At 43.7% G+C, this 22224-nt stretch overlaps 1 protein-coding gene across 1 annotated transcript in view; it reads left to right on the top strand.

The window, feature by feature from the left end:
• The first annotated feature begins 1901 nt into the window (after positions 1-1901).
• STRN (striatin) overlaps positions 1902-22224 on the top strand; it is a 137934-nt gene continuing 117611 nt past the window's right edge. The window contains exon 1 of the mRNA XM_062209245.1: positions 1902-2207. Coding sequence (XP_062065229.1) covers positions 1974-2207 — 234 coding nt within the window. The 5' untranslated portion in view covers positions 1902-1973. The remainder of the gene's footprint in view (positions 2208-22224) is intronic.

Raw genomic sequence — 22224 nt, 5'->3', positions numbered from 1 at the left:
GGTTATAATAATGACCTATGAATTTAAGAGGTGCTTTTGTATATGTGTGATTGAGTCCAGATTATCTATCAATTTGTTTTATAGTCTGCTAACGAATTAAAGGAATTGTCAGACAAGTGTTCTATCCGAGAAAATACTGCTGTTAACATTCAGACTTCTAAGATTACATAAATCCCTCAGATGAAAAAAGATGTCATTGGGGCATTATTGTCTCGTTGGTACTCTGGTGGGTTTAAAACTAAGAGAAGAATCAACCTGTCCATGAAGAGTTCACTGAACTGAGTGCCAGTTTTGGCTCTTCCTCTCACTCAAGGCCTCATTGTGAAGTTTAAATTTCTTTGGACTTTAGTTTTTGAACCATAAATGAGATGACTGGACTATAATCTCAAAGGACACTTGCAGCCAAAATAATTTACGACAGGGAATTTAGCCATGTCTGCATCAACTTTTATGATAATAAAGAATGAATTCAGAGAGCGGAAACATTCAGTAGCTAGAAGTGAGCTTGCCATCTTTATTTGCAACCAGAGCAGATACAATGTGTTTCCTGTCCTTTCTAGGAGTGGCCATGGAAGGGGGGAGGGGAGAGAGGACAAGGACAGGATGTCCTTCCCTAACATGTCACTCAGCAGCCTACATCTTTACATGTTTTCACGGCCACGAGGCCTGTTATAGCCTATAAGTTTATTCCACACAACAGAAGGTTTACAAATAACTTGTTCGGGTAACTATTAAGTGTCTCGTTTCATTTTCCCTTGCTATGGATTGTTTTCAAGCGCCTTCCTTTCTTCCATGTTATAATGTGAGTTTAAAGTGACACAAAATCAGGGACATCTGAGAAGGAAAATATTTACAGGTGTCACTCCAAGGGAAGGACACGGGTGTGCCTTTGGCAGGATGATCCTGTTGTCAGTTAGCAGGTGAACCGTGGCAAACAAACAAACAAAACCCACCAACCCTGAGAACCGGATAAGTGAAAACGAAGAGGTGTGTGGGTAAGACAGCTCTGGAGAGAGGGAGGAAAACAACCAAAAAAAAAAACCAAAAAACGACTTGTTCTTTTAGGTAGCGCAGCTTTAAGGCTCGGTGAGACTTGATTAAATATATGCCAGTCTCCCTTTGATGACAGGAACTGTGTCATCTATCTTTATATCCCCAGTGCGGGAGAGAACCGACAATCGAAATCCGTCTCCCATCGAACTGAGTTAAAAACTTATCCTTCCTGGGGATCAGATACGATGTCACTGGCAACAACTTTTTACAGGATTGACGGCAGCGGGGCAGCTTTTCAGAGGTGGGGAACGCAGCCGAGCGCTGCCGCGCAGAGCCCAGGGGAAGGGGATCAGAGCTCGTCACTGGGGAAAACTCGGGCAACAGGTCTGTGAAACAGCCAGGGGCGGCGGCGCCGCGCGGGTCCGAAACCGCCAAGTCCGAGTCCAGGGCACCGGACCCGCGGCCGGCCGGCTCTTTCACAGACGGCCAGGAAGCCCTCAAGATGTACGGCTCGGGTCTGGGTGCTGGCGTGCTAACAACTTCCGCGTGTGTGTGTGTGTGCGCGCCGCGGGGAGCGCCGCTCGAAGACGAGGACGACTTCCGCGTGCCAGCACGAACGGAGCGTCGCCGGCCCGCGCCAGGTCGCCAGCGCCAGAGGAAACCCGCGCTTCCGCGGGCCGGGGGCGGGGCCGCCGCCACGCCCGAGCTGAGGCGAAGCCCCACAGGCCGCCGGGGCCGCGCGCGCGCCCGCGCCCCGCCCCGGGACTACATTTCCCAGCAAGCCGCGGGCCGCCCGCGCGCCGCAGTTGACCCATTTCCCGGCCCGTCACGGGCTCGGCCGGCCCCCGCGCCCAGGCGGCTGCTCCCTGCTGACTGGGGTGTGGGCGGGGAGCGGCGGAGGGAGGAGGAGGCGCTGCTGGCCGCCGCCGTTGCCTCCGCTGCTGGGCGCCTGGGCAGCTCCCCGGGTTTCTGCGGCCGCCATGGACGAGCAGGCGGGTCCCGGCGTCTTTTTCGGCAACAACCACCCGGGCGCCGGCGGTGCCAAGGGGCTCGGGCCTCTGGCAGAGGCTGCCGCGGCCGGCGACGGGGCGGCTGCGGCGGGGGCGGCTCGAGCCCAGTACAGCCTCCCGGGGATCCTGCACTTCCTGCAGCACGAGTGGGCCCGCTTCGAGGTGGAGAGAGCCCAGTGGGAGGTGGAGCGGGCGGAGCTGCAGGTAAAGACCCTCCCGGCCTGGCCCTCTTCATCCCGCCTCTTCGCTCCCTTCCGCCCCGCCCCGGGCCGTCGCCCCCTCCCCCAGTCCTCTCCCGTCCCTTCCCCCTTTGCTCCCAACCATCCCACCCGGAGCCTCGTCCCCTCGCTCCCTTCACCTTTGCCTGTCGCTGTCCCCACTTCTCTCCCCGCGGTTCTCCCGCTCCTGCTGTGTTGTTTACCCTCCCCGCTCTTTCTCGTCGGCTGCTTCCCACTCTTAACTCCCAGTCTCGTTTCAACTCTCTTGCCGCCCCGCACCTGAGGGCTTGCCGTGCAGCGTCCTGAAGGGGCTGACAGTAGTTTTTGGGAGACGCCGAGCAAGTCATCGTCTGGGCTGGTGTGTCCCATCCGAGGTCTCTGCAAAGGGACTGGCCGTTGGCGCCTCTCTCTGCAAGGAAGGCGACAGAAGTTGTGTCAGTGAGGCCTTGACTTTGGGCTAGAAGCTGACTTTGGGCAGAAGTGTTGTTAGAAATATCAGCCGCCTTGTCTACACGTGTATGTTTCTTCTCCCCCCTGCCCCCCCCCTCCCCGCCCCGTATTGCAGATTCCTGGATTTTTGAATGAGGGACTGAGATGATCAGCGAGTTGATGGGCCAGAGATGGTTCCTGTTGGAAAGCTGCAACTTCCCGAGGGTTAATTTCATGTTTAGTATTTTGTGAGATTAGGTTGGAGTTTGGAAGGAACCGAAGGGGCTTCACTGATAGGAACATTGCCTTGCATAATCTTCGAGATAAAGTAGGAGTCTATCCAGGGAGGAGCTATTGTGGGCTCTCAGGAGAATGAAAGCGAGGCTGATACTTTACAGGGCATGCTGAGTTGTAAGTAGGTTTTCAGTGGCTGTTCTTAAAACTTGCAAGGCAGCCGCCAGTTTCAGGAGGAATTGGGAAGACTATGAGGGGTTGTGTCTGTCTCTTACAAGATGATCCTTGTACCCTTCGGAGATTTGAGTATGCTCTTGGTTTTTGAAACACTTGAAGGTAGAATGCTGTCCATTGTGTCACTTTTTTTTTTTTTTTTTGGTAACATGTATTTCTTTGGCCCTGAAAAAGAAAAAGGAGGGGAGAAATCTGTCCAACACAATCGTGTGCTGGGATAGGCTACTTCGCTGGAGTGGCACTGGCTGTGCAAAGAGCCAACAGGGTTCCATTGGGTTGGGTTCTAGTGAGGGCTGTGTTTGCTGCCAGTTCTGTGACCTTGGGGAAATCTTTTAACCTCTCTGGGCTTCAGTTTCACCCCTTGTTTATTCAACACGTGTTAACTGAGAACCAGCTATATGTCTGGAGGCTCTGAGATGAACGAAACTCAGGAAGCTTCTGCCCTCACGGAGTTTCTGTTTAGTTGGAAGGCAACCAATCAGCAAATGAAACCATATAATATAATGGCCTATTGTGGGAACTGCTGAGAGGAGAAATCCATCAGGGTACAAAATAGAGTGGTGGAGACTGCGCTTTAGGTGAGGCCTCTGGGAGATGAGAGATGAGTGGTTGAATGAAGTCAGGAATGACACATAGTTTCTGTAATTCCTTGTCAGTCTATATGTCTATGTTTATGTGCTTATATGTTTTGGCTGTATTTTCATCCCTACTGGCATGTTGCTTTAAAAGCTGGTCTGTTGGTATTTGTAAGTTTTCTCATGGTTATGGCCATGTTTCTGTGGTACCCAACACATTTGAATGTTTATGCATTTACCTTTTTCACTGTGTATTCTATAAATGAGCTTGTGGATTTCAGGCTTCAAAGAAGTATTAAAGACTAGGTGTGACTTTCTTTAAAACTTTTTTTAAAAAAACATTTTTCATTTTTTTTTTTTGAGAGACACAGAGACAAATCTTCCATCTGCTGGTTCACTCTCCAAGTGCCTACAATAGCCAGGGCTGGACCAGACTGAAGCCAGTATCCCAGAACTCAATCCCAGTCTTCAGCATGAGTGGCAGGCACCCAAGTACTTGAGCCAAGTACTCACAAGGTGTGTATTAGCAGGAAGTTGAATTTGAAGCAGGGGAAATGGTGTCCCAAGCAGTGACTTAACTGCATTGTGCTGCACGCCCACCCCAAAGTTAAGGTTTATCTATTTATTTGAAAGTCAGAGTTACAGAGAGAAGGGGAAAGACAGAAAAAGATATCTTCCATCCGTTGGTTCACTCCTCAGATACCTGCAGCACCCAGGGCTGGGCCAGGCCAAAGCCAAGAGCTTCATCTGGGTCTCCCATGTGGATGGCAGGGGCCCAAACATTTGGGCCATCTTTTGCTACTTCTCCCAGTCTATTTGCAAGGAACTGGATTGGAAGTGGAGCATCCGGGACAAGAATCAGCGCCCATATGGGATGCTGATGTCATAGGTGGTGTCTTTACCTGTCATGCCATAAAGGTGGCCCCTAAGGTTTGACTTTTAATGTTACCCAGTTGTAGGAAATTATTTTTGTATGTAGATCCTTAGATTTCAGTTCCTTTTCCAATGTAGGGAATGTAAGTTACACTAATTTGAACAAAAACAAAGAAGAGAACATTGCTAACCTTTCTCTCTGTAGAAGTTTGGGGTCTTCTAACCCACCTTGTCTTCTGCTCACTCGCTCCGTTCATATTTAAGCTTTTCACTTTACCTGTAACTGTAGTCAGTCTTCAGTTTTTTTGCCCACACATGTTACATTTAATGTAAGTTTCTCATTGGTGCACTACTTTTAAGAAACTTTATTTGCTTATTTATTTGAGCTAGAGATTCCTCACCACCTGGCTCATTTCTCAGATGCCTGAGGGCTGGGTGAGGGTTGAAACCTGGAATCAGGAACTCCTGTGTGGGTGTTAGGAACCCAGTACTTGAGTCTTTACCATTGCCTTCTAGGGTCTGCATGAGCAGGAAGCTGAGACCAAGAGCTGGAGCCAGGAATTGAACCCAGGCCCTCTGATGTGAGACAAGTGTATCTTAACTGGCATTTTAACTGCTAGGCTAAATGCCATCCCCTGAACACTACTTTTTAAAAATAGTATCTTTCGATTTGTTCTCAAATTAGGCTTACCCAGAGAAATTTAAAAAATGAATTGTATATTATCTGAATAGAGTAGGTGTTATGTATTTTGGGGGAACAGGTTTTATGATAATCTGTGATCTTTGTCCCCCTTATTAGTGTAATTGAAAAAAATTATTCATTTCTTTAACATTAGATCATTAAATTTGAACGTTTCTCTTCATGTCCTTGAAAACAGTAGGAAGTAAGAGTCGAGTGAATTGTGATGAAATATGGATCAGTTGATGCTCTTTTTAATTTTTATATCTCTACTCAAGTCATTAAAACCAAAGTCAACAAAATGCCTTCAAGATTAAGTCTAACTCGTCCCTTCAGGAACCTGTCAATCCTGCTCCTTCCTAGTTGCCAGTCAGAGTTGTGACAGGCAATTCCAGCTCTCACAGTAGTCTGCCTTGGCCACTTCCCTCCTCCTTCAGATCTTGGGGCAAGGAAACAGCCACATTGTACCAAAAACTTCCTTGTCATTTACTATGGTACTTGAAAAAGTTTGTTGAAAATGGAATGAAAACTAATTTTATTTTGTGCAAAACAATTTTGAAACGATATATACAAGGGATTTTAGAAAATGCACACTATGAAAAATGCATGGATTTAAAACAATTTTTGCACTAAAATATGCTTTTTTAAAATCCCATTTCCCTTTCACTTTCTGAAGTACTCTTGTGATTTTTGGTTGCCCATCTAATTAATGGACTCTCTTTGTACTTTTGATAATGCTTGCCTGTCTGCCCCCGTCCCTCACCTCAGATCCAGATGAGAATAGGCAATTCATAGGAAAGAAAAAGTAAGATTAGGATTATTATAGTGTTTTACATTTGTGAAAGGGATTGAAAACATTTTCTGTATGTGAGACATGTTCTAGATGACCTCAAAGAAACATGCAGTCTAGTTAATATGATAGAATGTCCTCATGTGGAAGATTCAGAATATTTACCATTGGAAAGAGTTAATTTTCTTAGAATAGCATGAGAGAGAAGAGCTAGTCGTGAATGTGGAGGACAGCAGGAACTTTGTGAGGTCATGAGAACTTAAGGCTTAGTGTTTGAAAATGAGTGACTTATGGAATAGTATGTAAGTAAAAAATTGAAAGTGATCAGTCCTAGATTTTGGTGGTGTATTTGGAGTGAAGAAGGGTCTGATACTTACCTGGAAATGCTAGAGTTGTGTGAATAAGGGCGATAAGATCGAGTAGCTCAGGGCATGTGGTGAGGAGGCCATATGCTGGCGTGTTCAGGAATTTGGGTTTTGGCATTAGTAGTTTGTGTTTTCATTCAGCAAATATTTTTCAAGTACACACCTCATGCCAGGTTTTGTTTTAGGCACTGGGGATAAAACAGTGAGGGAGAAACAGATTTTAACCTTGTGAGGTTTAAATTGTGGGGGCAGATAGACAAAGATAACTGAATAGGTAAAGTGTTGGAAGATAGTAAATGCTCTGATGGAATAAGGGGGAATGACATGCTTGAGAGCGTGGAATGGGGAAGAAAGGCTTCACTGATAAGGTGCCCTTTGAGCTCAGACCTGAAAAGGTGATATTTGAGAAAGGGAAAGAGCATTCTTGACAGGGAGCAGCTGGAGGAAGGAAGCTTACTTCCACAGTTTGAGGAAGAGCAGGGGGGCAGGTGTGACTGGAGTGGAGGAAGAGAGTGGAAGAAATGATGGCAGAGAAATACTGAGTCTTGTCCATTGTGAGGACTTTGGATTTTAGCCAGCAAGGCAGGTAGTCATTGGAATATTTTGACAGAGGAGTCATATCATTTTGATCTTTTTAAGATTTTTATTTACTTGAAAGGCAGAGTGATAGAGAAGGGAAAAGAGAGAGGAGATATTTTCCATCAAATGGTTTACTTCCCAGATGCCCACGAAAACTAGGACAGGGCCAGGTTGAAGCCAGAAGCCAGTAATTCCATCTGGGTCTCCTATGCAGAAACCCAAGTGCTTGGGCCATTATCTGCTGCCTCCCAGATGCATTGGTAGGAAGCAGAATAACCAGGGCAAGAATTGGCACTCCAGTATGGGATCGTGAGTGTCCCACGTGTTGGTGTAACCTACTGTGGCACAGTGTCCTCCCTGGTATCATTTTGAAAGGAAGCCTTTAAAGGGATTCATAGTGGACTTGGAGGGAAGACAAGGGTTGAAGAAGAAGAGTAGTTAGGAGACTGTTTTAATTAATTCAGACTGGGCATGAACTAGAGAGGTAGCCATGAGATATGTGAACATATATTTTGATATTCAATATGTAATGAATTCTGAATCCAGTTTTGAGGTATAATCAGCAAAGTGTGTTAAGAGTTAGTGAGATTTCATAAGATGGCTTATGAATATTTATTTGAAAAGCAGAGCAACAGGGAGAGGGAAAGGGAGAGAGTGAGAGAGAAAAGAGAAAGAGAAAGAGAAAGGTATCTTCCATCTGTAGGTTTACTCCCCAAGTGGCCGCAACAGCCAAATCCAAATCTGGGCCAGACCAAAGGCAGGAGCCTAAAACTCCATCCTGGTCTTTTATGTGAGTGTCAGGGGCCCAAGTACTTGGGCCACAATCTGCTGCCTCTCAGGGGCACTGGAATGAAGCTGACTCGGAAGTGGAGGCAGGACTCAGTCCCAGGCACTCAGATATAGCATGTGGGCATCCCAAGCTACAACTTAGCCTGCTGCTTCGCAATGCCCTCCTTAACTGCAGCCTTTAAATTTGCAGCAGGTGAATCCCATTGTGGTATAATTCTGTGAGCCGGTTCGTGTTTTCATTGTGTGCATATCCTTGATACTTTCATAATGTTTAATTATATTTTGGAAAGTTTATATCCTATTATTTGTCATTAATTCTGTGTTTTTCAGTGTTAGCTGTTGTATTAGAATAATCTGAGAGAACCTTTAAAAATGCCCATTCTCTAGCTTTTTCCAGATAATTTAAGTCAGAATCTTGGGTATTAGGATCCCTAACATTAGTGTTTCTTTGAGCTTTCCAGTAGTTCTAATATGCAACAAGGTTTGCGAACCAGTGTTATAGTTGATATATGTATTATGTGTATATGTGTGTGTATTTATACATAAATACATATACACAGTTATATGTAGACACATATACAATGTATATAAACAAAGCTTGATGATTTCAACACTTGTGGTATTCTATATACGAATAGCATTTGTAATATAATTTGTGTTATGCTTGCATTGTTCTTTCTAATGGTTGCTAGCATTTTATTTTTAGATAGTAGACTATTAATGATTTGCGTCACCTTCTTCTGAGAGATATAATAATAATCTTTGCACTGGAATGAACTTTGGAAACAATCAGCTTCAACCTTCTTTTATAGGTAAAGTGGTTAAATGATCAAGAATGAAACGGGTTCTGTACGAACTCCTTAAGTCTCCAGATATCATTACACTTTTAAGGCCTTTCCAGATATATTATCCTGTTTGATCCTTGCAATTTCCTAAGTTAATCAGACTTACTTTTTTTTTTTTTTTTTTTTTTTGACAGGCAGAGTGGACAGTGAGAGAGAGAGACAGAGAGAAAGGTCTTCCTTTTGCCGTTGGGTCACCCTCCAATGGCCGCCGCGGTAGCGCGCTGCGGCCGGCGCACCGCGCTGATCCGGTGGCAGGAGCCAGGTGCTTCTCCTGGTCTCCCATGGGGTGCAGGGCCCAAGCACTTGGGCCATCCTCCACTGCACTCCCTGGCCACAGCAGAGAGCTGGCCTGGAAGAGGGGCAACCGGGACAGGATCGGTGCCCCGACCGGGACTAGAACCCGGTGTGCCGGCGCCGCAAGGCGGAGGATTAGCCTACTGAGCCACGGCGCCGGCCTCTTTTTTTTTTTTTTTTTGACAGAGTGGACAGTGAGAGAGAGAGAGAAAGGTCTTCCTTTTTGCCGTTGGTTCACCCTCCAGTGGCTGCCGCAGTTGGTGCGCTGCGGCCAGCGCACCGCGCTGATCTGAAGGCAGGAGCCAGGTGTTCACCCTGGTCTCCCATGGGGCGCAGGGCCCAAGCACTTGGGCCATCCTCCACCTCCTTCCCGGGCCATAGCAGAGAGCTGGCCTGGAAGAGGAGCAACCGGGACAGAATCCAGCGCCCCGACCGGGACTAGAACCCGGTGTGCCGGCGCCGCAAGGCGGAGGATTAGCCTATTGAGCTGCGGCGCTGGCCTCAGACTTACTTTTAATAAAAAGAAAAATGTTAGCCATACTGATACTTACCATTTTTCTTAAAGAGTTGAGAAGGTAGAGTAAGTGAGTGAGAGACTGATTTATTCTCCAAGTGGCCACAACAGCCAGTTCTGGGCCAAGTCGATTTCAGGATCCTTGAACTCCATCCAGATCTCTTATGTGGGTAGCAGCACTCTAAGTACCTGGGCCATGTTCTGGTGCCTTTCGAAGCATAATAGCGAAGAGCTGGATGGGAAGCAGAGCAGTGAGGACTTGAACCACGACTCCGATAAGGGATGCTGATATCAAGGCAGGGTTGCAAGCAGCAGCTGAACTCTGGCCCCTCATTTTTCTTTTTTTAAAATAATAGTTACAGGCATTTTACAGTGTTTTGCTGTTTCCTAGCTTGCTTAAGATTCATACTTAAAATCTTCTCTGTCTTAAGTATTTTGTCGTTTCACTATGATGTGTCAGTATAGGTTTATTTTGTTTAGAACTTTGTTAGGCTCCTTGAATCTGGATTGGCATCTCGTTTGTTCTGCAAAATTCTCAGTTATTACCTCTTTAAATTTATTTTCTGTTACTTTTTGGGGTCTCTGGTTACACATGTCTTAGGCCCTTTTTCGTTTTTTGCTCTATATTTTCTTTTCTTTCTCTCTCTTTTTTTTTTTTTTAAGATTTATTTGTTTGAAAGGTAGAGTTACAGACAGAGGTAGAGAGAGAGAGAGAGGTCTTCTGTCTGCTGATTCACTCTCCAAATGGCCCAAATGACCAGGGCTGGGCGAGGCTGAAGCCAGGAGCCAGGAGCTTCTTCCAGGTCTCCCATGTGGGTGCAGGGGCCCAAGGACTTGGGCCATCTTCTGCTTTCCACACGCATTAGTAGAGAGCTGGATTGGAAGTGGAACAGCTGGGACTTGAACTGTTGCCCATATGGGATGCTGGTGCTGCAGGCTGGGGATTTAATCCACTGCCCTACAGTGCTGTCCCCCGCCCCTTTAAGATTTATTTATTTGAGGGGCCAGTGCTGTGGCTTAGCAGGTAAAGCCGCCACCTGCAGTGCTGGCTGTTCCACTTCCGATGCAGATCTCTGCTATGTCCTGAGAAAGCAGTAGAAGATGGCCCAAGTGCTTTGGCCCCTGCACCCGCGTGGGAGACCCGAAAGAAGCTCCTGGCTCCTGGCTCCTGGCTCCTGGCTTGAGATCAGGGCAGCTCCGGCCATTGTGGCCATTTGGGGAGTGAACCAGTGGATGGAAGACTTTTCTCTCTACCTCTCCCTCTCTCTGTCCGAAACTCTACCTCTCAAATAAATGAAAAAAACTTAAGAAAAAAATCTAAAAAAATTAAAAAACCTAGTAAGTAGTTATAGTTGATGTCTTTGTATTTCCTATATGTGAGGTCTTAGCTGTGTCTTTGTGTACTCTGATGTTTCTGCTGGTTCTTGCTTATGGTTGCTTGTTGTGCTTTGTTTTTAGATTTATTTATTTGAAAGACACAGTGATAGAGATCTTCTATCTATTGGTTCACTCATCAGTTGGCTACAACAGCCAAGGCTGGGTCAGGTGGAAACTAGGAGCCCAGAACTCCATCTTGGTCTCCCACATTGGTGGCAGGGACCCAAGTACTTGGGTCATGTTCTGCTACTTTCCCTTGTGCCTTAGCAGGGAGCTGCATTGGAAACAGAGAGGCTGAGGCTGGTACCGTTGCTCCCAGATGGGATGCCAGTGTTGCAGGTGGCAGCTTAGCTCATTACACTACAGTGCCTATTTATTTTAAATCCACTTTTCTTTGAATTACAACAGTAGAATGAGAACTATAATTTTTCTTCAAAATCTTGGTAACCTCAGAAGAATGTAGGGGCTGGCGCTATGGTGTAGTGGGTAAAGCCGCTGCCTGCAGTGCTGGCTTCCCATGTGGGTACCAGTTTGAGTCCTGGCTGTTCCTCTTCTGATCTGGCTCTCTGCTATGGCCTGGGAAAGCAGTGGAAATCCTTGGGCCCCTGCACCCACATGGAAGACCTGGTGGAAGTTCCAGGCCCCTGGCTCTGATTGGCCTAGCTCTGGCCGTTGTGGCCATCTGGGGAGTGAACCAGGGGATGGAAGACCTCTCTCTCTCTGCCTCTGCCTCTCTGTGATTCTGCCTTTCAAATAAATAAACAAATCTTTAAAAAAAAAAAGAAGAAGAAGAAGAATGTAAACCAAAGAGAACTGATTACTATTGAGTCTTTGAGAAGTATTTGCAAGCCCAAATAATCTGGACAGATTTCCTATTGTCTACATGATTTCAGGTGTACTTTTTGCTTTGTGAATGTTGTTAGTGGTATCCTGATTTCAGTCTCTTCTGATATGCTCACATGGTCTATCATGTGTAGGGGTTAAAAAAAAAATGCCTTTGGGGCAGGCGCCATGGCTCACTTGGCTAATCCTCCGCCTGCGGTGCCGGCATCCCATATGGGCACCGGGTTCTAGTCCCGGTTGCTCCTCTTCCAGTCCAGCTCGCTGCTGTGGCCCAGGAGGGCAGTGGAGGATGGCCCAAGCGCTTGGGTGCCTGCACCCACATGGGAGACCAGGAAGAAGCACCTGGCTCCTGGCTTCGGATTGGTGCAGTGCCAGCTGTAGTGGCCATTTGGGGGGTGAACCAACGGAAGGAAGACCTTTCTCTCTGTCTCTCTCTCTCACTGTCTATCTGTCAAAAAAATGCCTTTGGAGTCTTTGGAGTTTCTTGCATGGTTGTTCAATTTGACAAGCAGTCTGTTGACTGTCTTAATCTGGCAGTGGAATGTGTTGGCCTTAGACTCAGATAGCTATGTAACTTCTGATTTATGATATTTCTGTGTCTAATTTTGATTTGTAAAATATTTGCTATATTATACCTACCAAATAGTGTGGTGTAAAGTTTGACAAAGGTAATTATGTAGAATGCAAGATGCATAATACATCCCTTGCTATTAAGTGGTTGCTCTTGTTGGTTGAGATTTCTGTGTATACAATACTTTATTTTATTTTTTTTAAAGATTTATTTTTTATTTATTTGAAAGACAGAGCTACAGAGAGAGGTGGAGACAGAGAGAGAGGTCTTCCATCCACTGGTTCATTCCCCAGATGGCCACAACAGCTGGAGCTGCGCCAATCCAGAACCAGGAGCTTCTTCCGGGTTTCTCATGTGGGTGCAGGGGCCCAAGGATTTGGGCCATGTTCTACTGCTTTCCCAGGCCATAGCAGAGAGCTGGATCGGAAGAGGAGCAGCTGGGACTCGAACCGGCGCCCATATGGGATGCCGGTGCTTCAGGCCAGGGCTTTAGCCTGCTGCACCATAGCGCCGGCCCTGAATACTTTATTTTTTAAAAAGATTTATTTGAAAGGCAGGATGGGCCGGTGCCGCGGCTCACTTGGCTAATCTTCTGCCTGCGGTGCCCCAGGTTCTAGTCCTGGTTGGGGCGCTGGATTCTGTCCCTGTTGCTCCTCTTCCCCAAGTCCTTGGGTCCTGCACTCGCTCTGCTTGTCCAAAAAAAAAAAAAAAAAAAAAAAAAAAGGTAGAATAACAGAGGGGGAAATTTGTAGACAGAGACAGATAAATCTTCCATCTGTGGGTTTACTCCCTAAATGGCTGCAGTGGCCAGGGTGAGGAGCCTGGAACTTCATCTGGGCCTCACATGTAGGTGGCAGGGGCCCAAGCAGTTGGGCCATCCTTCACTGCTTTCCCATGTATATTAGCAGGAAGCTGTACTAGAAGTGGAGCAACTGGAACTCACTGGTGCTCATATGTGATGCCACTGTCACAGTGCCACTACACCACATTGCCAGCCCCCAATATACATAATGCTTTAGATTGCATTCTTTATTTAAATTGCATTTTATAAGCCAAAAATTGATTGAATTAGAGGACAGGCTAGAAATGGCAGTAGGAGATAATGATAGTTTGTAAGCATCAATAACTTGAGGGGTGTGTGTGTGAGTGTGTGTGTGTGTGTGTGTATAAATAAAATCCGGGAAAGAAACTTGAGGCAACAGAGAAGCTGGAGAAGAGGGTAGGAAAGGGGATGAGACAGAAGACAGAAACAGAGGGATAAGGAGAAGCAGAGGCAGATGGGGCAGAAGCTATACACATTAACTTATTCTTTTTCTTAATTTATTTTTTAAGAATACAAATTTTATAAGTATAACTTTAGGAATATAGTTATTCTTCCCACCATACCTGACCTCCTACTCCCACTCCCACTCTCACTGCTCTTCCTCTTCCCTCAACAATTCCAAGTCCCATTCTTCATTAAGATTCATTAAGTAAACATTTCAACAATTTGCACACACACACACACACACAAACCTGTTTGAACATTTACTTATTCTTAACTCCTAAAGGATATAGGCAATACTTCAGAAAGTTCATCGAAAGTGGAATTAAATGATCAGTTTATTTGGAAGGAAAAAATTTTGTTAAACACTTCGAAGAGTTTCTTGAATCCTTAACAGTATCATTGTTTCACTGACTTACTCTACCTGAAGAAAATTAGAAATAAATGATAAGAAGAATTTAAATTGTGACAGCTATTCAGAGCATACTTTATCATCTAAGAATTACAATTCACTAAGCTCTTTTGGGTCAGAAACAGCTACTTAGAGTAAGCGACCAATAACAGGAGAGCATATGGTGTAGAGAAACATGCGCTGGTCTTGGTTCCAGAACTTCTGGACCCTATACAAAGTCTTCAACTCAGAGTAACCAAAGACACATCATTTCATCTCTCTGGCACTCTCAGATTGAAACAAGGATGAGATTACTTAAATTCTAAGGTCTTTCCAAAGGTAAAATACCCTTAGTCTAATGAAGGAGATGGAAAATTGAGAATAGACACAGTGGAGCATTAGTAACTTTATTTTTGTATAGGGAATTATGAAATGAAATTTTTATCTTTTTTAACAAATTGTAAATTTGAAGCTTTTCACTTGCTCTAGGAGTAGCTTTATTAAGTTCAGTATATTTATTTTAAGTTTATTTCTCATATATCAAGTTTTATGTATTGCTTTGGTTATTAGGTTGTTCTTAGCATGTTTTATGAATAATATATCCACTGTATATTTCTTCTTATGTGGAGAGTTACTTGAGGAAATAAAATCATTTTCTTTGGCAGACATAATGCTGTTTAACCTTTGTTATGAATGTACCTATCTGAACAAGATTATGGACTGTTAGAAAATATTGATATGTAAGAAGGAAAATTTATTGTAGATTGCTGGAAGCAGTATAGCAGAAGTCAAAAGGAATAGGTATTTTATTTTGAGAATGGAGTGGGAGGAGAAATAAGGGAGTGTGGGAGCCATGGTATTAAGGTGAACTTTGGGAATTACTGAATAAGGTTAGGATGAACAGGTATTTTGGGTGTGGTAAATGGTTCACGAACTGCAATAAGAGATCCAAGGAAAGGACCAGGGGGGATGTTTCATTACTGAACATAGTGTCTCCATTAGCACTCATTTACATATGACAGAAATTGGATCCAATACTGGTGTATCTACTTAGGAGAAATAAACAAGATATGGAATTCCACAAGGGTGATACCAATTTTACCTGATGGAAAATTACATCGCAGTCTGGGACTTGCTCTCAACTTTTTTTGTTTATACTTCCTACATGAGAAGGTTAAGCAGTGAGCAAAGGAGCTTAAATTATGGGCATAACCAAAACCTGCTCCTAAGGAATGTGGTTTCCAATAAAGCTGAAAGGATCGAATGGGTGGGGCCTAGGGAACTGGGTCAGCGTGTTACTGAGCTTGAAAGAGTGGAGCTGGTTGGGGAAGGAAGACATTCATGGTGCCAGTAATCTAACCCAATACTTTATCTGTTGTTTCCTCTTTTCCTCTCTTCTTTACCTTCCCAAAATAATAATAGTTCCATTTATTGAGCACTTAACCATGTGTGCTGTACATGTATAATATAATCTTTGTAAAAACTCAGTATGGTAGATATTAATCCCTAATTCACGGGTGAGGAATTTGAGGAGAAAAGGCAAACAATTTGTTAAAGGAAAAGTTTGAGTGATAAGTCTGAGCATGGTGAATAGTAGGAATATATTGACATTTTTAATTTTCTCTTGTACTTCCGGGTCAGTGCACAGGGATAGACTGCTTTCCACCTCCTTGTCTGCCTGATCCATTTGTAATCAGCTTTCAAGATTCAGTTTACTTTTCTGGGAAACCTGACTGACCTGCAGACCCAAGGAAGCTTCATGTTCCGGTACAGCTTGTGTATAGAAGACAGAAGTGGTGCTGTCTGGCACCATTCAGACTGGTAGTTGCTCAGTTAACTAGAAAGCATGGTTTAAATGATACCTTGAGTAATTTATTTAAGTTAAAAATACGGAAATACAGTCATTTGTCAGTGTAAGACCAAGCCTACCCATTCTTCACTTTTTTTTTTAGGATGCTTATTAGAATTCTGAATTGCAGTTCTTAAATAAGTTTCAATTTTAATGTATTGTTTATGATTTCTGGTTTTGGTTTTTCTTGAGTAAAGCAAACTAAATCCAGAATCTTAGATTTTATGACCTTTCCCCCAGTCTTTTACAGTTTCACCCACATATAATTTGACAGAAGTATTTTTAGTGGATAACTTTTATTGTCTTTCAAAAGCATTCTTTGTTTTGTATGTATATTTTATTGGCTTATGTAATATTTAGTTGAGTTATCTAATTAAAGTAACACATGCAACTGGCACAAACAGGTTTGGGATGAAACCCAGTTGACTCCTGGTGAGCTTACACAACTCTACTATGAAAACTGAAGTGTATAGATTCACAGCCTACTAGCTGTGCATATTTACCATGCAGTGGGCTTTGGACAGAATTTTATAAAGGGACTAGAGACTCTTGAGTTAATCCATAGGGTTGGTTAAAATGGGATTAGTAGTGAAAACGTACATATCTCTCTCAAGCTACCTGTGCCACACTTTGTGTATTTGTGCCCTCACTAGACTGAGTCACTTCAGGGTGCTTTAATTTCTCTAAGGTCCAGTAGAGTTACTAGAATTTAGTAATTGCTTAATAAATGGTTATTCAATGAATGAATCATATATTAGTTTACATTGTTACTGTGTATGTATTGAAAAATATGTGTCTGTATATGTATATTCTGTCTCTAAGCAAGATTATGTCCTCAAGGACAAGTTCTGTTTCTCACACATCTTTGACATTTATGTTTGTCATAAATGTAATGAATGTACAATATATGTTGGTGTTAGTAGAGCAGTGTGTCATTTGCTGCTAGCTGGTTCCACCAAATGTCTTCCACTGGAAAGAGCCTTTTGGAGCAACTAGTGTCTGCATTCTATTGTGCAGAGCATTGCCTGGACCCTGCCAAGACGTATGTATTTATTTGAGACACGAGAGAGAAAGAGATAGTGTGTGATCAACTGCTCATGAGTGCTCTTGGCCACTGGTTCACTCCCCTAAATGCTTGCATCAGCCAAAGCTTGGCTGGGATGGAAGCCAGGAGCTGCAAACTCAAACTCAATCCAGGTCTCCCCCAGGGGTGGCAGGAACTCAATAACTGGAGCCATCACCCCTGTATGCCAGGGTCTGTATTAGCAGGGAGCTGGAATCAGGAGCTGGAGGTGGGGATTGAACTCAGGTAGTCCCATACGAGATGCAGGCATCTTAACCACGAGGTCAAATGCCTACTCCTTGCTAAATCCTTTTGGCAGAGCTTATTTCAGGGATGCCACTGGCTTCACAATTGCTACTTGATGCTAGCTGCAATGAATGGCTCTTGGGTTTTGGTAGTTCTGAAAATAAGGTTGTTTCCCTGACCCTTCTTGTGTGTTAAACATTGACTGCCAGAAAATGTCTTTGGCATTATGTCCTAAATTGTCTTTATCATCGGTAGACTCTTGTAACCTTTCCTTCTTTTCTAATACCTGTGCCTTCTAGTTTTATGCACGTTTCTTATCCTTCCTGAACAGATACCTAATTTAGCATTTTTTTTCTTGAAGATAAATCCTTTTTTTAAAAAATTAATTTATTTGAAAGGCAGAGCTATAGAAAGGGGGCGGGAGGAGAGATTGATTGATCTTCTGTCTGCTGGTTCATTTCCCAAATGGCCGCAAAGACTGGGGCTGGGCCAGGCTGAGGCTAGGAGCCGAGAGCTTCTTGCTGGTCTCCTGCATGGGTGCAGGGGCCGAAGCACTTGGGCCATCCTCAGCTGCTTTCCCAGGCATTTAGCAGGGAGTTGGATTGGAAGTAAAGCAGCTGGGACTTGAACTGGTGCCCATATTGGATGCTGTTACTGCAGGTGGCAGCTTAACCTTAACCTTCTGTACCACAGCACCATACCCCAAAGATAGATTTTGGTTTAAATAAAATTTCTAGTTATATTACTACATTCTACTTTTCAATTTTGTTTATATTTCGTCACCAACATGTCATGAAATTAAAGGTTTTTCGAATTCTACTTTAAATACAGAAATAATATAATTATCTAAAACTTAGAATGAAAAACTCCAATGTATTTATCTGTGAACCTGTATCTTTTTGTTAAAAAATTGAGGTTTAGCTTTCTAGATCCTTGTAACTAGCAAGTAACTGAATAAGTACAATCAGGTTAAAATATGGAAATAACCAAAGTTACCAAAGCTTCATAGAAAATATGTCATGATGGAATTTAAAAATTTATATGCTTTTACTCAAGACTTCTGGTTGGGGTTTTAGACACTTATTGAGTATCTATATCTAGTATTCTCTTAGGCATTGGGAATACAGTGAGGTGGTAGGTACAGCCCTGGGTCACATGGAGTTTATAATCAAGCAGTAATTCATAACTTTGGACAGACCCAATCTATTATGGTGATAGTAATAGTCACTTTTGCCATGCCCTTTTAGATTCCCCTTTTTAATAAACCAGCCAAGGGGCAGGCACCGTGGCACAGTGGGTTAAGCCTCTGCCTGCTATGGGTGCCAGTTCGAGTCATGGCCACTCCACTTCCAGTCCAGTTCTCTGCTATGGCTTGGGAAAGCAGTAGAAGATGGCCCAAATCTTTGGGCCCCTGCACCCTATATGGGAGACTGGGAGCAAGCTCCTGGCTCCTGGCTTCAGATTGGCGCAGCTCCAGCCGTTTCAGCCATCTGGGGAGTGAACCAACAGAAGGAAGACCTCTCTCTGTCTCTCCCTCTCAGTGTCTGTAACTCTACCTCTCAAATGAATCTTAAAACAAAACAAAACAAAACAAAAAAACCAGCCAAGCCAGGAGTGGGTGTTTAAGCCTACTGGCTGAGACTCCTGAATCCTACATTGGAGTACCTGGGTTCAAGTCTTGCCTTCTGATTCTAGCTTCCTGCCAGTACAGACCCTAGGAGGCAGCAGTGATGGTTCCAGTAACTGGGTTCCTGTCTCCCATGTGGGAAACCTGGATTGCATTGTAGGCGTCAGCCCCAGTCCAGTCCTGCCTGTTGCAGTCCTGACAGTTGGGGAGTGAACCAGCAGATGGGAGCCCTCCCGACCTTTCTGTCTCCCTGTCTGTCCTCTGTCTCTGTGCTTCTCAAATAAATAAAAAAATTAAAAACAAACCAGCAACAGGAAACCTTTTTCTCAGCTCTCTTATCCTTTACTGCTGTCATCCTATCCCTCATTCTCCTTCATTTTTCACTCTGAATTTCTTAGACTACATTTACTACCTTCAGTTGTATTTTACTAATCTCATGTTTCTCTTTGTTTCTTTGTTCTCTTTTCTCTCTTGGGTTGCTCATTTTCCCGTCTCTTGTGATCTTGTTACCACTTCATACTTCTTTTAGTAGTTACCCATTGACTTAAGTCTTGCCACTCTTACTAATTCCTTTTCTTTAGATAATTAGTAAAATGACATCTCTGTTTATTCCTGGTACTTTTCTTCATTTAGAATTCTTCATGTCCAGTTCTTGCTAATGTCTTCACCTGCATTGCTTGCTATCACTAGAAACTTAATCATCCTACCTAAAATTCTTCTCCCAAACCACGCTGATCTTCCTCCTACCTAGTCATAACTAGGTGACTAAAATAGGGACCATCCTAACTCTTTACTTTTGGTTTCTCCCATGGCCAGAGTTGTCTACAGTATTGACTTCCATGCTTCTAAAAATAATGATTTGTATTTATTTATCTTTTTGCCTATTATAGGTTTCAAAATCTCTCCTTGATCAGACTGTTTATAAATCAAGATCAGTACTATTATAAAACAAAATAGTATAATTTTGCTTTGTACATAAATAATACCTACTTTTTTGGTCATTGCTCAAAAGTTTCATCATTTTGTAGCTTTTATCTCCTTGTAGTTTGTATTACTCTTTGAAGTTCAAATATTATTTATTCAAATTTTGCTCATATCATTTTCAATGTTAAAAGACTTTTGGCTACTCAGCTTTTAGTGATCATTCCTTTTTTAGTATTTGTTTTTAATTTGGTATTTAGAATATACTGCTATTTTCTGTTTGTTATTTGCTTCATATATATATATATATATATATATATATATATATATATATGTTCAGTTAATTTAACAAGTATGTATTGAGCATCTGCTACATCCAAGTGACTGTTCTAGTCATTGGGGATATAGCAGTCAACAACATATATAATTTTTGACCTCTTGGAGTTCTGTCGGCTTCATCTGTACCTCTTTTCTTTTTTTTAATGTTTATCATTTTCAGCTACTTGATAGAGTGACAGAGAGAAATAGAACTTCCATTTGCTGGTTCATTCCCAAATGTGCACACCAGCTAGGGCTGGCCAAGGCAGAAGCTAGGATCCAGGAGCTCCATCTGGGTCTTCCACATGGATTGCAGGAGCCAAACACTTGAACCATTATCTGCTGCTTCCCAGAATGCACTAGTAGGAAAGCAGACCAGTACTCTGATATAGGTTGTGAACGTCCCAAGCAGTGGCTTAACCTACTATGCCTTAATGTCTGTGCCCCTCTATAACTTTGTCAAACCCAGTTATTTATAGCACCTATCATAGTTATAAATAATGATAATGTTAAAATTGAGTACAAATTGCAAGAAGGATGCCCTGGCTAATAATATAGGCAAAAAACAGAAAACAAAAAGACAACACTTTGCTCCTTCCCAAAATACACTAATAACTCTTTTTTTTTTTTAAAAGAGATTTTATTTATTTACTTGAAAGTCGGAGTTATACAGAGAGATAAAGGAAAAGAGAGAGAGAGAGAGAGGTCTTCCATCCATTGGTTCACTCCCCAGATGGCTGCAGTGGCCAGAGATGCGCCAGGAGCCAGGAGCTTCTGGGTCTCCCATGTTGGTGCAGGAGCCAAAGGACTTGGGCCATCTTCTGCTGCTTTCCCAGGCCATAGCAGAGAGCTGGATTGGAAGTGGAACAGCCGGGACATGAACCGGTGCCCATATGGAATGCTGATACTGCAGGTGGCGGCTTTACCCGCTATGCCACAGCACCGGCCCCTACTAATAACTCGATATGTTTGTTTTAAAGGATGAGGAAATCTTGGAAAGTGGCTGTTTTTGTCTTTGATTTAATACTTGTTTTTTAAAAAAGATTTATTTATTTATTTGAAAGGCAGAGTTATAAAGAGGCAGAGGCAGAGAGAGCGGGAGAGGTCTTCCATCTACCGGTTCACTCCCAAGATGGCCGCAATGGCTGGAGCTACGCCAATCTGAAGCCAGAAGCCAGGAGCTTCTTCCCAGTCTCCCACATGGGTGCAGGGGCCCAAGGAGTTGGGCCATCTTCTGCTTTCCCAGGCCATGGCAGAAAGCTGGATCCCGAAGTAGAGCATCCAGAACCTGAACCAGTGCCCATATGGGATGCTGGCACTGCAGGCGGTGGCATTACCCACTACGCCACAGCACCAGCCCCAATAATTAATTTTATTTTATTTTTACTATTTTTTTTTAAGATTTATTTATTCATTTGAAAGAGTTACCCAGAGAGAGGAGAGGCAGAGAGAGAGAGAGAGAGAGAGAGAGAGAGAGAGAGAGGTCTTCCATCTGCTGGTTCACTCCCTAATTGGCCGCAATGGTCGGAGTTGTGCTGATCCAAAGCCAGGGGACAGGAACTTCTTCCCAGTCTCTCGAGTAAGTTCAGGGGCCCAAGGACTTGGGCCATCTTCCACTGCTTTCCCAGGTCATAGCAGAGAGAGCTGGATGGGAAATGGAGCAGTTGGGACTCAAACCAGCACACATTGGGATGCTGGCACTGCAGGCAGCAGCTTTACCCACTACTCCACAGCACTGGTCCTGCCAATAATTAATTTTAGTTTATTTTATTTTAAAGATTTTGTTATTTATTTGAAAGTTAGAGTTACACAGAGAGAGAAGGAGAGGCAGAGAGAGAGAGAGAGAGAGAGAGAGAGAGAGAGAGAGAGAGAGAGGTCTTACATCAGCTGGTTCACTCCCCAATTGGCTGCAACAGCTGGAGCTGCGTCGATCCAAAGCCAGGAAGCAGATACAGGGGCCCAAGCATTTGGGCCGTCTTCTACTGCTTTCCCAGGCCATAGCAGAGAGCTGGATCAGAAGTGGAGCAGCCGGGACTAGAACCAGCGCCCATATGGGATGCCGGCACTGCAGGCAGCGGTGTTACCTGCTAAGCCACAGCACCAGGCCCGCCAATAATTAATTTTAAAAAGTAGTTATACTGCTTTGGAAGACATTAATTCAGCTGTATGCTGTTAGTCTTTCATGAAAAAGACATTTAAAAGCAGAATGCAAACAATTAAATAGAAATCTTTTAAAAAATACTCATTGTCTCAAAATAAGTACTTATTTAGCTCTGCTCTCCATGAATCATCTTTAGTTTCAGATAATCATAAATGTCAGACTCTTGGATTTT

This window comes from Lepus europaeus, chromosome 13 (assembly GCF_033115175.1).
Source record: "Lepus europaeus isolate LE1 chromosome 13, mLepTim1.pri, whole genome shotgun sequence".
Classification (NCBI taxonomy): Eukaryota; Metazoa; Chordata; class Mammalia; order Lagomorpha; family Leporidae; genus Lepus; species Lepus europaeus.
This window is presented reverse-complemented; position numbering and strand designations above follow the sequence as displayed.